This window comes from Physeter macrocephalus, chromosome 11, assembly GCF_002837175.3.
Source record: "Physeter macrocephalus isolate SW-GA chromosome 11, ASM283717v5, whole genome shotgun sequence".
NCBI classification, from domain to species: domain Eukaryota; kingdom Metazoa; phylum Chordata; class Mammalia; order Artiodactyla; family Physeteridae; genus Physeter; species Physeter macrocephalus.
The window spans coordinates 57,630,058-57,647,997 of record NC_041224.1 but is presented as its reverse complement, the minus strand read 5'-3'; the positions used below and the strand labels follow the sequence as shown (position 1 = coordinate 57,647,997).

The 17,940-nt window shown below is 42.8% G+C and overlaps 1 protein-coding gene across 3 annotated transcripts in view; it reads left to right on the top strand.

The window, feature by feature from the left end:
* The first annotated feature begins 7,388 nt into the window (after window positions 1-7,388).
* The window catches only part of SPG21 (SPG21 abhydrolase domain containing, maspardin), a 34,331-nt gene continuing 23,779 nt past the window's right edge, over window positions 7,389-17,940 (top strand). Inside the window, exons 1-3 of one of the 3 annotated variants that reach the window (XM_024128915.3) lie at window positions 7,389-7,594; window positions 11,511-11,597; window positions 14,506-14,667. In XM_024128915.3, the coding sequence (XP_023984683.1) occupies window positions 11,535-11,597; window positions 14,506-14,667 (225 nt within the window). In that variant the 5' untranslated portion in view covers window positions 7,389-7,594; window positions 11,511-11,534. Of the gene's footprint in view, window positions 7,781-11,510; window positions 11,598-14,505; window positions 14,668-17,940 lie in introns of all 3 variants that reach the window. The other 2 variants (XM_024128914.3, XM_024128916.3) reach the window with 2 other exon arrangements.

The following is a 17,940-nucleotide window of genomic DNA, read 5'->3' as shown; positions in this document are numbered from 1 at the left end:
AATCATTAATCCATCCATTCAACAACATCTATTGATAGCGTGATCAGATAATTGGTCATCTAAATTAGGACATGTTCATGAGTAAAAAGAAGCACTTATATTAATTATTTCTGGACAACAGGCATAAACAGGACTCTCCCAGGCAAACCAGGTTGCGTAAACATCCTATTTATTGAACACTTGCAGTGTAACCAGACCTTATGCTGATTGCTGGAGATTCAGAGATTAAATAATATTTGGTGTGTTCAATCTACTGGGGAGGCAAGCATAAGCAAATATAATCCTGTTATAAATGCCATAATGAAGGTATAGTGGAAGCAGTAAGTCACCCTCAAGGGAGTCACTGGAGGCTTCTCAGAGGAGGCAAAACAATCTGAGGTTCCAAATGATGAGTTAATTATGCAGACTAAGGCCTGGAAGAAGATTCTAGCATGTGCAGAGGAACAGAGGCATACAAGAACACTATCCCGTAGGGGGTTGGTAACGTGGTTCTTAAACTGGGAGCATGATTGCCTTTTATTATCATTCTTTAAACCATAAATTTGCTATGCACTCTTCCACGTATGAGCTAGTTACACACTTACGTAAGTGTATATATAGATGGCTTGGAGAACGCTAACGGTAGATCATGGAAGAGAAACAAATGGCATGTTAAACACAGGAAAAAAGAGCTGTGTTTTTTTGTTTGTTTGTTTTTGCGGTACGCGGGCCTCTCACTGCTGTGGCCTCTCCCGTTGCGGAGCACAGGCTCCGGACGCGCGGGCTCAGCGGCCATGGCTCACGGGCCCAGCCCCTCCGCGGCACGTGGGATCTTCCCGGACCGGGGCATCAACCCGCGTCCCCTAGCATCGGCAGGCGGACTCCCAACCACTGCGCCACCAGGGAAGCCCAAGAGCTGTGTTTTAAAGAAACTGGAAGAATTGATAGAAGTGGAGTAGAACGATGGAGATGAGTCTGGAAGACCAGATCATGGAGGGCTTGAAGACCATGAGAATTTGGACCTTTGTCTTGTAGTGCAATAGACAATCAAGGAAGTGACACGACTACAGATTTGCATTTTGGTAAGTTAACTCTGGTGGGGTGGAAGGTAGATTGGAGGTAAAACCTGGGGCAGGAAGATCTGTTGGGAGGTTAGAAACATGAAGATATGAACGATGGCAGCAGTTAATGGGGGTGGGGGAAATGGTTTAAAAGATTTTGCTGTGGAAGTAAGAACTTGAGTTATCAGTTGGTTATTATATTCTTATGGAGAGTTTTGGCTTCACCACTGATTAGTTCTTTGATCTCTAACAAGTTACTAAGCATCACTGAACTTTAGTTTCCTCATATGTGAAATGGGGCTGAAGATAAAAAACAGCACTCCCAAAATAGTTTTGAGAATCAATGACTGTGTGAAAGTGCCTTTTTGTTGTTGTTTTTCAGTTAATGTGTATTGAGCACTCACTCTCCCCTCTCCAGGCACTAAGCTCATTTATGGAATTCAGCGAGAACGAGAGTCAGTGTCCCCTGGGAGCTTACGGGTGATTTCTGCAGGGAATCTCGGGAGGTACCCACTCAGACATTGCCACGGGGAGTGGGGAACCTTAGTGAGGGCACAGATTTCTGCTATAAGTTCTCATCTCTTACTACATGGTGGTAAATGGTCTCAGGTCTGTCTCCCTGCATTCTGGGTGGAGCCTATCTGATTGTTTAGCCTATTACCATTGCCCTTGCTGGGCAGAATCTTTTTGCCAGACCACCCCTAGCCCTTAGCCAGACAGTGAGTCAAGGCCTACCCCAGTCCAGTGATGCCACCTGCATAAACAATTCAGCCTAATGCCAAGTAGGGGGCTGTGGGTGAGGCTGTGTGAGCTGGAAAGGAAAGCTGGTCATCATGATTGACGTGGTTGGTACACTTAGGACAACATGAAATACCGTTTATACGTATGAAATCTTGAGTCACGAGTGCAAGGCCCATCTCATAGAGGGCAGTTTCCCATCCAGGGAGCCTCAAGCCCATCATGGGACTGGAGGACAAAAACCAGGTTTAGAATGCCATCTCTGTGTTAACAGCCCATTCTTTGAAAAATTAAATGGTGCACATCCCAGATAAGCCTCAGGAAATGAGATGACCCACTCTTTCAGGACCTTTGTAGAGACCACAACCCAGTATGACTGAGCAGTTTCTCATCTGAACCAGAATCACCTGAAGTACTTGTTTAAAATGTAGATTCCTGGGCCCTACTCCAGCGCTTGAATCAGAATCTCTGGATATGGGAATCTGCATTTGATCACACTGAACAAATAATTTGTATGTTAGAGCAGTAACAGCTTTAACTAGCAAGAGGTACACATGGGGCCACATGTTGGGCCTTAGGTCCAGGGTCCTCCCAGAAAGGGTGGAACACAGCCTTTTCTGCACTCTGGCTGAAAGGATGGATTTGCAAACACATTGCCTCCTTGTGCAAGATGCTTCTATTTTGATTCTTGTCGTTGCTGAAAAAACATCAGACTCAAAACAGTTCAGTTACTCATGGCTAGTTGGGTGACCCAGGACAAATTTAAAAATTTTTAAATTCTGGGAATTCCCTGGTGGTCCAGTGGTTAGGACTCCATGCTTCCACTGCAGGGTGCACAGGTTCAATCCCTGGTTGGGAAACTAAGATCCCACATGCCGTGTGTGGCGCAACCAAAAAAAAATTTTTTTTACTTCTGATTTCTCAGTTTAAAAACAAGGGTAGAACGTAAAAACATTCTATCTTGCAGAATAGAAATACATATAGAATATGCCCAGGGAAGCACGTGGCAAACAGTAGACAATAAATGGTAGCTATTTTTGTCACCACAGTCTAACACTGCTATAATGCCTTCTTTGGGCCTGCAACAATATTTTCTCCTCTGGATGGCAGCAGCAACTTGCTGAAATGCCTTTAGACTAACAGTAGGAAAATAATTTTAGAGCGGGAAAGGCTCAATGATTTAGTACTCAAAATTTCAGTTTGGAGATGATGAAACAGGGGTCCAGCAACAGCTAGCTAGTGACAATATTAGAACCCAAAGACTACTGTAGATTTTGTTTAAAATGGATTTTATTCTTGGTTCGATTTGAGGGACAAAAGAAATGTTCCTGAGCATAAAATTGAGCTCTTGAAAAAGCCTGCTGAAAGAATGTTTATTGCTTTTAAACTTTGTGTTAAAGGAAGTACAACCTATTTTCACCACTTTTCTTTATATTTATCAAACAATTTCAAGGTAAAGAGATATGATTTTGAGAGGTAGAGTCTTAGATTCAACAAACATGGCATGAGCCCTGCCACTGACCTTAGCAGAGGCAGATTACACACCCTCTCTGAATCTATTTCCTTATCTATGAAATGAAAATTGTACCTGCTTTGCAAGGATTCTCATGAGGAATAAAAATAGTAGTATATGTAATGTACCTAGCACAGTGCCTGGAACACAGCAGTTTCTCAATACCATTATTATTAGCCAACATTTATTGATTGCTAGTCTCGTTGCTAAGGGCTCGACCTGAACTATCTCATTTTATATTTACAGTAACCCTATGAGTCAGGTAATGTTATTGATCCTCATTTTTCCAGACTGTTAGATAGCTAATAAGTGATAGAGCTAGAATTCACACTCCAGTAGTCTGACACCAGTCTGTGGGCCTAACCACTTTGGTACCCTACCTGTATTGCAAATGTTTTTATCCTTGATCAAGGAATTTAATATATTAGGCTTTTGTGCTCAGAAATGTAGAAGTAGGAGCACATGTTAATTGAGTGCCCATCATATGCATGCACTAGGCTAGACAATTTCAAAAAGATTTTCCCATTTTAGTTACTGTTTAATCAGTGTCTTTATTACCTCTAATAATTCATAAAGTTTTCTAGAACCCTACAGATAGAAGCTGCTTTATTTTGTAGTATAATAGTGCAGCTCTTGTTTCCCAGGATTTTTTTTTTTTTTTTTTTTTTTTTGTGGGACGCGGACCTCTCACTGCTGTGGCCTCTCCCATTGCGGAGCACAGGCTCCGGACGCACAGGCTCAGCGGCCATGGCTCACGGGCCCAGCCGCTCCGCTGCACGTGGGATCCTGCCGGACCGGGGCACGAACCCGCGTCCCCTGCATCGGCAGGCGGACTCTCAACCACTGCGCCACCAGGGAAGCCCCCAGGATTTTTTAATTGCAGCTTTTTCTGGAAGGTTATCGCATTGTTATTTATGGAAGAAACATTAATGAGATGCTAGGTTGGCAGATGATACAAAAGATGTGGTACCTTTGCTTAGGAACTTTTATTTTACCAAGTTAATAATGGTCAGATATTAACTTATCGAAGAAGTCAAAATACTGTTTCCATAAGCAGGCATTTTTGTGTGCAGGATACTTTTTTTTTTAAATATTTATTTTGTTTATTTATTTGGTTGCACCGGGTCTTAGTTGTGGCAGGCGGGCTCCTTAGTTGCGACTCACTGGCCAGGCTACATTTTTTTTTTTAAGTTTGATTGGAAGGGAGTGACGGTGGGGGGATTATCAGAGAAGAGCAGCTTTGAGGAAAGGCTGTTGTAAAGATTCTGTAATATAGCTCTCATAAGTACATAGAATCTAAAATCTTAGAATTGGAAAGAATTTAGAGATCATTTAGTCTAACTTTGGACTCATTTTACAGAAAAGAAAACCACACCTAGAGAGAGGAAATGTCTTGCACAAGGATAGAACTCAGGTTTCTTAACTCCCGAATGATAATAAATTATTAATTATAAATAACTGTATATAACTTGCTTGATAGGACCTTTAGGTAGCAAACTATAGAATAGTCATGTTGGTATCTTTCTTGGGCAGTTTTAGAATCCCCACTCTGTGTCTGATCCCTATAATCCAGTATAGTATGTGTATGTCACAGACTGGGTCCGGCAATGAGGAAACAGCATTCATTTTCAATCTTGGTTCTTAGCATAATTTGATATATAACACTGCAGTCGATTGTACCCTGGAAAGCTTAAAAGGATGGTATTCCAAGAATTGGTATTAGTGTGAAAAACTAAGTGTTTTGCTCCTCTTTTACTTTTTCACACATGGTTCCTGGGAGCAAAATAGGGGAAATTCACTCTGGTGGAGGGGGGACTCTCTGAGTGGAGGGAAGAGCATACACAAATGCCTAGAGGTTTGAGACCTCATAGAGTGTAATGGGCCCTTTGAGAGAGTCAGACCTGCTGTAGCCCATACACTTTGGACTTTAGCTTGGAGGCAGTGGGGAGCTATTGAAGGATTTAGAGCAGGTTTACAGCAGCATTTAAAGCATGAATATAGTTGCTTTTAAGTAATTTTTTGTCACACAATAACATATGGATACATGCTTATATAAATTCAAATACTAAATCTAAAGCCAGCCTCTCCTTCAACACCCCTTCTTTTTCCAGTTTCCCCTCAGAGGTAACCACTACTCTGTTTGGTATGTATATGTGCATAAGAGAGATATCTAGGATTATTTTGCACATGTGTTTTAAAACAAATATTATCCTGTCAAAAGATAAATTTGAGGAAAAGAGCTTGGGTTTGGGCAATTTTGAGAACCAGCTGGCCACCTGTTTACTTTGCTCATTGTTCACAGAGTATTTTGTGAACATTCCAGTTTGTAAAGTGAGATTCTCACACAGGGCCTGGTGCTGTGGGAACCATCTAGTAGACCCCAACCATGACAGTTGCAAACCCTTCCAGCCATATCCACCAGGTCTGCCTGCACCGTGGCCTGCCCTGGGTTAAAAGTTTGCTTCCTGCAGTTGTGCAATTACAGGACAGCTGGAATTCACAGTTACTAAATGTTTCTTGTTCAGATTAGGGAATGGACAATGTGCTTGCTATGTGTTATGGACCAGCTGAAGATCCAAACATGACCATGGGTTCCTTTTCTAAGGGAAACAAAACATTCATTATTTTGGGTTTGATCTTTTAATAAAAGTATACATATAACAAAACATATCTACATAGTGAAATAGTTTTCCATTATCAACGGTCAAGTTAAAAATTATTATTACCAAACTAACAGAATAAGGACTTCTAATACATTTGGGCACATCCATAGTTCATGTCTCTTCAGGGCTGATACTCAAGTGAGGTCTGGGAGTATGGGATATAAGGAATACAGCTTTAGGAATACAAGCGGATAGATTTCTTTATTTGCTAATTCATTCATTCAGTACACATTTAGTACTTATTATGAACCAGGTCATAATAGCTAAGGCACTGGTTAAATCACTCTGTTCACTTTGCTCTAAATTAAAGCTCCCAGCCCACTGGGGAAAACAGATAAACAATGTAATGAGTACCCATAATGGATTTTACATAAATACAACCAGTGATTTGCCAGGTATTCCATTCATTAAACCTCTCCAAGTTTTTTAGAAAAAGTCCCAAAGTTAAAAATCTTCCACAAAAACATTCCCTGTATAGCACCAATGTGGTGCTTATAATAGAAGACCATTTTCTGTTCTGACTCAAAAATTCCGAAAAGGTGATTTGGGGGGAAAAAAGGCGGATATGTTACTGTGCTCTTGGGAAATTCGTTTGGGATTTGTCCAAGTTCTAGACCGGGAACCAAGGCTCCTGAGCAGGAGGGCAGAGGTCATGACTTAGGATGCCGTTTACTTGGATTCTCCCCTGACCTTAATCCCCAAAACAGTTGCCAGGGTAAAGAGAAAGGCCTTTAATAGGGTACAAGTTTTCCCTAACACAGATTAGAGAGAGGCATTTTCAGCAGGATCTTGTTGAAGGATCAGTAAAAAACTTCCAACAAGGAAATTTACATGTTATTCAACCTTTTCATACCTCCAAATATTTTACTGAAAAGGAGAGTCGTGACCTCTGCAACATCTTAAGAAAAATGACTATAAATAGATTAATATTCTCTATTCCTTTAAGGGAAAGTGATGAAGGAGCTGGAGGCTCAGTGGGAGCTGTTCCCGGAAATCCCCAGGACCTCAGCACAAGTCTGGGAAGGGAGGTGGGGGCGTTACAGTGGAGGATTAGGGAGGGCGTCTGTAGCTGTGCCAAAGGAAAAAAATCTTGCCAAGAAAAGAGAGTATACAAGGCCCTGTTCATCAAAGCCTGTAACCCAAAGGGATCCCCTCAAAGCTTTACACGGCGGAGAGAAAATGACGGCATCTGCTTCCTCCAAGAAGGCGCGAACTGCAGGCGGAGGCAGATCTCAAGGGTCAGGCGCCCCTTTCTTCCAGTCCCACGACCTCTCCCTAGGTGCTCACGTCACATGGGTGACCTAGAACTGACCCAGAGGCTCCTCGGGACTCCTCCCCGCGCCCGCCGGCACCACCAGAGCGGATGCCGACTCCGCACCCGGCAGGACGTACAATAGAGCGCCGGAGTCTCACCCTGTGGTCCAACCCGCCCCGTTGCCATGGTGACCGCCGGAGTCACGCAGCTCCACCCCTTCCTCGCGGCGTGGCCCCGCCCCCCGAACCCGGAAACGAGAGGCTCGAGCCAGCTGCGCGAACGATTCGGAAGGAGGGAGGGCGGTGGCCGACGCTCGCTTGGCTGCGCTCCCCGCCCCTCGGAGGCCGGCCCTCCAGCGCGTCCCCAAGGTCCACAGCGCTTGCGGGTACTGAGCGCTCAAGCCGCCGGCCCCGACCCGGGCCCAGCAGCTTCCCAGGCCCGCACCCGTAGTGGAGGGAAGAGCCGCCTTGGGGAGGAGGGAAAGGGACCTGGGGGCGGCCACGGCAGGTGAGGGGTGGGCGAGGCCCTGGGAAGCGGGGGATGTGGGTGTGTGACGCGTTTGTGGCTGCAGGTGAGTATGGTTTGTAGTGTGCGCGGCTGCCTCTGTCGGTGTGACTTTGTGAGTGTGGCCCTGAGTAGGTCGGTTCATGTGACCATGCACGTGATTGCATGTCCCTCTGTGTGTCTGAGGTCGAGTCTGAGTTCATGGGGGTGATTGGTGTGCCTGTGCCCCTGCCTTTGTGTAGCTGTCATCAGTGGGACTGGGAGAAGGTGGAGGTCTGTGTGTGGGTCGCCTGGGGTGGGCAGTGGGGCGCTTGACCTGGGCATACAACTGTAATACCATTTGGGGGCTACAGTGCTGCAGCCCAGGAACATATTTTTCCTGTAAACTTTTTAGAACTCTGAGCAGACTAGTTATTTTGGAGATTGCACCTCAGCCTGAAAGTGATAAATGCCTTTGTCATTGCTGAGTACGGGCCAGGTGTGAGGCTTGTGAAGGAGGCATGAGGAAAGTAGCAGGGCTAGGCTGTCTCACTTTTCCTAGGGAGTCATAAGTTCTGCATTTATGCTGCTTCTTTGTCTCCACCTACAATGTTCCAGCTCCTGTTGGCACAAAGCTTCAAGAGACTGAGGGGTGATAGAATAGCTGTGTGCAAATTTCCAAAAGCTTTTATACTAAGAGTACAAGATGAGGTGTCACCGTCGAAATGTCAAGTAGTCAGCTTTTCCTCCCATGAGGTTTAGAAGATAATGGAATAAGTTTCTGAAGAAAAGAGGGGTAAATCTTCCCCTGAGGAAACCTAAAAAAAGAATAGCTCTGTACTGGTGTGGTGAGGTATGGAGGCTTGCATTAAAAAGCCAATGGCATTGCCCAGAGACTCTCAGGTTCTAATATTTCGTTATTGCTGGTGTTAATGATCACAGATTGTCCATGCGAAGATCATATGATTGAGATAAAGGATAAAACATCTGACTAGCTAAACTGGTTAGATGACTTAAACATTTGTAAAGGCAATTTCACTGACTGTAAATTGGCAGGGTCTGTTGAAACCCTGAGGGATAAGTGGACTATAAATTGGCTGGTTCTGCTGAAACCTTGAGGGATAAGTGCACGTAATTCTTGGTGCACACTCACAAGTAGCAGTTTAATTGTCAAGCAGTACAAGGGCCAGAGAGGCCCTGGTGTCCAGAGCACTGCCTGAGGAGGGGTTTCCTTAGGCAGGATTAAGGCAAAATTCCTGCAGCCCTTTTCCCAGCAACATGAACAGGTGCTTTTGTTTTTGTGAAGAATTGTGAGAGATCAAATCAGCATTGAGTTCGTGGTCCACATTCTTTCTTATTTAATACTGACCAGTTGAGTTACAGTCTCAGTGAACCTTTTTTTTTTTTTTTTTTGCCCTATGCAGAATGTTCCCCTTGTGATTTGGAAAAGTATTCCCCTGAAGTGGATGAAAGAGAGCTGGGAGAACAAACTTCCTTTTCATGCCACTCACAGCTGCTTTCCCTTTGCAGCAGTTTTTTTTTTTTCCACTTAAACGTCAGTTGGTCAGATGCAACATTTGGTATCTATCTTAGCTTTCATGTACTGCCAAACTAGCACAAGTGTTAAAATCACTTGCCTCTAGAGAAATTTAGTCACAGTTGGGTGGAATCTCTCCATCCAGCAAGATTAGTTATAAAATATTATAATATTGGGTGGTAGTGGATAATACTGAGAGGACTCTGTGGTGAGGAACATCTTTCTACTTAGTGCTGAGGGAAGAAGTGGATGACAGTGAATGTGTGTGCCTGTGAATGATGTGTGTATGTGTATTTGTATGGTAGTTTGGTTTGTAGATTGCAACTGATTCAAACTATGAATACTTTATTTTATCCCAAGTTTGGTGAATCTAGAAGCATTCTTTCTGGCTTTAATTAGCTAAAGTGTTTTATAAATCTGTTGAGTAGGTTTTTTTTTTCTAAACATGTTTTTGATATTTCCTCCTGTAGAATAGTGATTGTTTATAGTATTGCAATACTAGAAAATGTCTTCATTAGGCAATATTTAGATGATATAGGAATATTTCAAGTCTGTCCAGGTAGAAAATATTCTGGAATTAACTATATGGGCTAGTTGCTTTCAATTAAAAGAGTGACCAGCTTAGAGAAAGGCTGTAGTTCAAATGGCCTCAAGTTTTTAACATGTTAATATTTGTTAAGAGAAAATGAATATGCAAAGAATGATTTTCTATATTTCAGTATGAATAAGAACTACATCTGTGCACACTGATTTTCAGCATAAGACTGGCTGATAATTTTCTTGATATTTTAGAGCCACTTAAGATTTTAATAAACTTTTCTAAGTACCATACTAGCCTTGAGAGAAGAGACCATTATTACAGTGTCAAGGTTATAAACCTAGTTTAATATTGGAAGTCTACATTTACCATCTCCTTGGGGTTCAGTTTAGTAACCCCCAAGGTTAGAGGTAGCAATTGAGATTGCTCCGTGCCCTGTGTTCTTGAGGGAGAAGATTTGGAGGGCCAAGGAGGAAGATTCGTTGGTTTTAGAATCCCCAGCTCCTGACCAGTCCAGAGAAGCCCCTCTAAAATGGCAGTTCAGAGTCATCCCAGGAGTTAAGTCCTAGGGTCTCAAACTCATCCTAGCCCTGCTAGGAAAATCCAGGCTTGTGCTGGGATAGAGGACATGATGCAAACAAGCATTTGAATCCTTCCAAACTGATGGGTGGAAGTTCTTCATTGGGCAATAAGAATCTGCAACAAGGAACTATAATTTTCAGGTTCCTGTTACAACACAACACAGATCCCTGAGCAAAGAGGGGTAGCCTTTAAGTTGAAGATGCCCAGCTAATGGAAAGCTCGTAGGTACCTGGGTTAAAAGGGACTCTAGGATTGCCTAGTTTGGCCTGCTTAGGATGTAGTCATTTATTTAGTCAACAGATAATGCCTGCTGTGTACCAAGCACTGTTCTACACTTTGGAGAGAGAGTGGTGAAATAGTCACAGATGAGAAAACAGCCCAAAAAGGGTCAGTGACTTTTCTAATGTCACAGAGCTATGAAAGCTGGAAATCACTAATCTCACAACAGAAGACCACACATTTTTTCTGAAGGCACACGTTTTGTTTTGTTGCTAGTTATTGTGCCTTCAGGTCTATTCTGGTATCTTATCATGGATCTTTCAGAGTACATTATATCACTTTTAACCACATCCATATGAACAGCAAGTTTTCCTGTATTTTGCATTAAAAACTGTGTGTGAGTTTCTGAAGCTGTGTTCCCCTAGAGTGAGATTTATGGCATTTTATGAATTTATGAGGAAGCAGGCTTACATTAACTCCTTTTTCTAGTGTGGACTGTTCTCTAGAATTTTATCAGACAGGAATATCTTTATTAACATAGATTCTTAAGATTTTGTCAAAAGATAGGTTATGCTACTGCATTTGGAATCATTTAACTAGGACAGACAGTCAGGTGTCAGAAAAGGCTGTCCTGCGTCTGATCCTGGTTTTGCAATAGCCATGGGATCTTGGGTAAGTCATTAAAATTTTCTAGACCAGATTCTTCTTCTGGAGGAACTAAGAGGATTGGAATAATTCTCTCTCGGGGCCCTTCCTGTTCCATGATTATAGGTTTTCACCAAATTGTTTTCTGTAGTTTAAGTATATGCCGACAAGGTGAAATAGCCCATTTCCTCAGTTTTATCCTTTAAAGTATTGTTGGTAGAGCTAGACCAGACTCTACATTTAGTGCTGATATAAACATGAATTCTTGACATGAAACATCACATGCTTTTATTTCAGGGTTAACCTCCATTTCAGCTAATCATGGGAGAGATTAAAGTCTCTCCTGATTATAACTGGTTTAGAAGTACAGTCCCCCTTAAAAAGGTATGTATGGTTTTACTACACCTCTTATCTGCAAAATCTTGTAATTGTTTTTATGTGTGATTTAGATGTTTTGTCTTAGTAGTGCTTGAGAGTAAAGGTTATTGCCAAGTATTGTGAGTGGGTTGCAGAGCCTAAAGTTCACCCGTTCCCTGTCAAGTACAATCAACTTTTGAGACTCATTCAAGAGTAAAAGTGAGAATAATTGTACTCATTATTTTATAATTGTTTTTACATATTCAAGCAGGAATATGTGTACTCCTCTGTATAGTTTAGTAGAAAGCTTACGGCAACTGCAACTGTACAGTAAGTGCAGTCAGATTTTATTAGAAAGCATTTTCCTGTTCCTCAGATTTAAGATTTACAGTGAGTCACATTATAGATCCTCTGTTTGCCATGATATATACTCATTCTGCCATAGTCATCTTTTGGAAACTTTATATGCCTGGGATGCCTAAAAACGCTAAACACTTACATTGAAGTTTGTTGACTCTGAGTCCCAATTTAATCCCAAATGTTTGGGGATCACACTAGACAAAAGTTGTGTCAGAATAAAATCTTTGCTGATCCCCTTGCAGAAATATTAGAGTACTGTGATCTGAAGAACATCTGTGTCTCTGTTGTAATTATTTTGTCAGGATAGATAGCTGTGGAAGTATCATGCAAGTTTGAATTGATAACAGAATTACACTTCATATAGAAATTTGAGGTACAGTCTACAAGTAGAGACAGAATACCTGCTATATACCTGGCACTGTTGTAGGAAGTCCCCAAATATCTTATTTAATTCTTTCAACAGTTTAACAAAGTGGATAGTGGTGTGCCCACTTAGCAGATGGGAAAACTGAGGTTCATGGAGGTTAACATGTTAAAGTCACACAGTCTAGTCGAGTTTGATTTAAAATCAAATTAAACTGGCTTCAAAGCCAGAACTGGGCTTCCCTGGTGGCACAGTGGTTAAGAATCCGCCTGCCAATGCAGGGGACACGGGTTTGATCCCTGGTCCAGGAAAATCCCACATGCCGCTGAGCAACTAAGCCTGTGCACCACAACTACTGAGCCTGCGTGCCACAACTACTGAGGCCCATGCGCCTAGAGCCCATGCTCCGCAACAAGAGAAGCCACAGCAATGAGAAGCCCATGCACCACAATAAAGAGTAGCCCCCACTCTCCTCAACTAGAGAAAGCCCGCAGTCAGCAACAAAGACCCAATGCAGCCAAAAATTAACTTCTTTAAGAAAAGAAAAAATTCCTTAAAAAAAAAAAAAAGCCAGAACTAATTGGCAGCTTACCAAAGGGAACCCGCCTTTCTTCTTGCTACCCCAGGAACTACTGCCCATGCTAAGAGAATTGCCCCCAGAGTCCCTCTGCCTTGTCCCATCCCCTCAAATAATTCATGTGAGCTCCTCTCGATGGACTCACTCAGCAAGCTGATCACCAGACCCCAAACAACACAAACTTATCTGAATATTCTTGGAAGTAGTAGTTTCATTGATGTAATTTTCTCCTTTGGTCAGTTTGGTCCACAAGTCATGAAAAGTTTGCTTGAAATTTCATAGTGCTAGATTTTCATTTCAGAGATCTGAATATCTTATCTCATATGAATTTTATTACTGTAAGGTTGGAATTTACTGCATACCACTGTCAGAGGTTACTGAGATTTTTTTACTATAATCATAGCAAAAAGAAAAAGGAAAAGCAAAAATGTGAGTGACAAATACAAAGGGCAAAAACATAATCATGGGATATATTGTCACCCGGGGAAGTTCAGAAGGTTTTGGTTAGGGCCCTCTGGACTTTGCGCTGCCCTGTTTGTCTGCTCCCAGTGATGCCAGTGACCCCGGTTAGTGTGCCGCCACCCACATTGACACCATGGACCCCACAGCACTGCCAGCTAGGAGCTCTCAGAAATAGAACCTTGAACTTTTTAATGTAAAAAGGATAAGTGTTGATTTGCATTGGCAAAAGTTCAAGCAGTTAATGTACTTTTCCAAATACCAAAAAGTCAGCCAAAGAGAACAAAAAGTAAACTATCACGCAGTGCATACTGTAGCTAACACTCTTGACACTGTTGGACACTCAATATCTGCCAGACTCTGTGCTGAACACCTGATTTGTCTCAGCTCATGTAATGCTCATCTGTTTCCCTTTTTGGGTCAAGAACTACAAAATCAGGAAGGTTTCTGATGACCTTCCTCCTTCTTACCCCCTTTTCCCCAAAAAGCCAGTTTTTCCCTGAGCCCATTCCCCACACTGACTGAATGGTTTGAAACATTCTCTGGGGACAGTGATGCCTATACCTGTCTAATCCCTCCTCTCTAGCAGAGGTCTCCCCCTCAGAGGCTTGGTCTATATCAGGCTCCTGAAGCATCTCTTGAGAGGTCCCATCTCTACCCAGTTTCTCCCCGGAGCCTGGAGTCTTTTCTTCCCCTCACCTCCCCTGGTCACACACTGACCCTGCTGATCCCAGCCCGCCCTCTGGGCCAGCACTCGAGAATGACTGCAAATTGTCCTCCTCCTATGTGCACACACGCACGCGCACATGCACGCATGCGCACACACACAGGCAGAAGTATGGGGAAAAAATAAGATGCCATGTACAGAGTTTACTGTTTAATGGTAAACAAAATAAACTTCATATAATCATGGCTGGGGAGGAAAATTCAAAACTGATAGAAAAAACAGCTCTTGGGAGAAGTATAAAGCAGTTCCATGGACTATGTCAGCACTGAAGAAGGAAATGGAGACAAAGCCGTTTTTTTATATGTGCTAGTCTGGTGTGATCCCCGCATTATCTTGTAATAACCAAGGCAGTGGTATTAAAATAGTCAGTGAAATTATAGTGCTGAAATAACTATATAAAACCCAATCCATGAGGTTTTTCATTTTTTTCTTATAATTTTCCTTCCAGATTATTGTGGATGATGACGACAGTAAAATCTGGTCGCTCTACGATGCAGGCCCCAGAAATATCAGGTGTCCTCTCATATTTCTCCCTCCCGTCAGCGGAACTGCTGATGTATTTTTCCGGCAGATTTTGGCTTTGACTGGATGGGGTTACCGGGTTATAGCTGTAAGTATTATTGATTCAGGATTGAAATTAAGTCCACATTTTCTGGTTTTCTGTGTGTGTGTGTTTGTGCATGTGCGCTTCTGTTTCTGATTAACTGTAGTAGTAGGCATGTTTTTTATTGAGGTAAGATACTGTTTTCCTTTGTTAAAATGTGAAAGGGAGTTTTTTGAAGGAAGGTGGTATGGTTCACCAACATACAGAGGCTCAGAGGGGACAAACCTCTACTGGAAGCCTTCTCTACCCTCAGCTTGAACATGAATTTTCTGAATAAGTCTGACCATCAGGAAACATTGTCTTTGTTTATAGTTAAGGAGACTGAGGTCCGGACTGTTTTAGTGATCACCAAGGGTCACACAGCCAGTAGGCCATGGAAGGAGAGCCCAGCTCAGTCTTCTGACCCCATTTACCCTCCCCTTTTATTACATCACTGCTTCGGGGGCAGCAGAGGGATCAGCTGACATCCAGGGGACAGAAAGCTTTGCTTTGATGTGAGTCTTTGATAGGTGAGGTGAGGCTCGTTAATTAGCTCATATCCTTCGCATTTGGTTGTTGTTTTGTTTTGTTTTGTTTTTTTTTTTGCACTACGCGGGCCTCTCACTGTTGTGGCCTCTCCCGTTGCGGAGCACAGGCTCCGGACGCGCAGGCCCAACGGCCATGGCTCACGGGCCCAGCCGCTCCGTGGCATGTGGGATCCTCCCGGACCGGGGCACGAACCCTTGTCCCCTGCATCGGCAGGCGGACTCTCAACCACTGCGCCACCAGGGAAGCCCCGCATTTGGTTTTTTGTTTCTAATCATTATCACTGAGTTTGGTGCAAATCTAGTTTCGCATTGATCATTCTCTAAGCTTCCTCTCTGGGAGGTGGGCGTAGGTGGGAAGGCACTGTTTGTTTTTTTGTTTTTGTTTTGGCCACACGGCATGGCAGCGGGATCTTAGTTCCCTGACTAGGGATGGAACCCATGCCCCGTGCAGTAGAAGCGCAGAGTCCTAACCATTGGACTGCCAGGGAATTCCCAGGAAGGCACTGTTGCTCACAGTGGAGTGTTTGGTGTGCCTCGATCGGGTCAGGACAATGGACGTTGGTTTCCTAACTTCCCCTGGAAGGAGAGGCTCTGGCTTTGGAGCCAGCAGTTGTTTCTGGGACCTGGAATGTTAACATGTAAACAGTACTCCTCTTGGAAGTACTGCCGTTAGTATACATTTTATTTACTGCCTAGAAGAGAGAAAACGTGGACCAGATCTCTTCTCTTGGATGATAACTGAAAATTCCAATGGGGTTACCACTAACTGGGGTCATAAAAGACAAATCCAATTTCTCTTCATCCAGACAGCCCTTCTCTTTCTTGAAAAAACTAGTTATTATCGGCAGCCTACTGCCTTCCGCCCCCAGGTCTTTTCTTCTCCAGCTAAATTTCTCCAGATTCTTCAACCATTCCTTGTATGGTGTGTTTGAATCCCTGCAACATAATCCTCCCTTGTTCTGGGTTTTCAGTAATCCCTCTCAGTGGACAGCATTGCAGGAGAGCAGAGTGGTAACCGCCCTCATCCCAGTCCACTGCAGCCTAAGTTGTGACACTTTCTGTCCTTGTGGTCACTGTTGATCAGCCAGGGAGGGGGAACCTGAGCAGCCCCTGGGTGTCTGTCTCACTTTAGAGTGCTGTCCAAAGCAAACAGTGTGGTTATCACTCTAAACTGACAGGGCACATAGCTTTGCCTTCTGGCTGGATATTTCTTCTTGCTTCCTGATGTGGGCTTTCGCTATTTCTTAGCTAGATAATGAATCAAGAAAAAGGCCAGCAATGTCTTCAAAATTACTTTGTCCTTCTTAAGATTTGATCAGAATGCCCAACCCCAGGAGGTTCTGAAATTTACTAGGTATTTGTTAAATACCTAGCAGTTAAAATGCATGGATCCTCTTTTCATTTACATATTTATTGAGATAATTATAGATTCACATGCAGTAAGAAATAATAGAGAGATAGCCCTTATATACTTTGCCCAGTTTCTCCCAATAGTAACATTTTATAAAACTGTAGTAGGGGCTTCCTTGGTGGCACAGTGGTTGAGAGTCCACCTGCCGATGCAGGGGACACAGGTTCGTGCCCCAGTCCGGGAGGATCCCACATGCCGCGGAGCGGCTGGGCCCGTGAGCCATGGCCGCTGAGCCTGCGCGTCCGGAGCCTGTGCTCCACAGCGGGAGAGGCCACAGCAGTGAGAGGCCCGCGTACCGCAAAAAAACAAAAAAAAAACTGTAGTAGGATATCACAACCAAGACATTGATGTTAATGTAATCCACCAGCCTTGTTCAGATTTCCCAGTTTTACTTGTACTCAGTTGTGTGTGTGTGTATCAAGTCATATACAGTTTTATTTCCTGTCTAGGGCACAGATTTTTTTAATTTAATTTTTATTTTATATTAGAGTATAGTTGATTTACAATGTTGTGTTAGTTTCAGGTGTACAGCAAAGTGATTCAGTTATACATATACATATATCCATTCTTTTTCAGATTGTTTTCCCATATAGATTATTAGAGAATATTAGTAGAGTTTCCTGAGCTATAAACTAGGTTCTTGTTGATTATCTATTTTATATATAGTAACACTACTGTATATATATTTTAATCCCAAACTTCTAATTCATCCCTCCCCCTACCATTCCCGTTTGGTAACGATGTTTGTTTTCAAAGTCTGTGAGTCTGTTTCTGTTTTGTAAATAAGTTCATTTGTATCATTTTTTTAACTTCCACATATAAGTGTTATCCTATGATCTTTGTCTTTCTCTGTCTGACTTACTTCACTTAGTATGATAATCTCTAGGTCCATCCATGGTGCTGCAAATGGCATTATTTCTTTCATTTTTATGGCTGAGTAGTATTCCATTGTATATATGTACCACATCTTCTTTATCCATTCCTCTCGATGGACATTTAGGTTGCTTCCATGTCTTGGCTGTTGTAAATAGTGCTGCACTGAACATTGGAGTGCATGTATCGTTTCGAATTATGTTTTTTTCTGGATATATGCCCAGGAGTGAGATTGCTGGATCAAATGGTAGTTCTTAGTTTTTTAAGGAACCTCCATACTGTTGTTCTCCACAGTGGTTGTACCAATTTAAATTCCCACCAACAGTGTAGGAGGGTTCTCTTTTCTCCACACCCTCTTTAGCATTTATTGTTGGTAGACTTTTTGATGATGGCCATTCTGACTCATGTGAGGTGATACCTCATTGTAGTTTTGATTTGCATTTCTCTAATAATTAGCAGTGTTGAGCA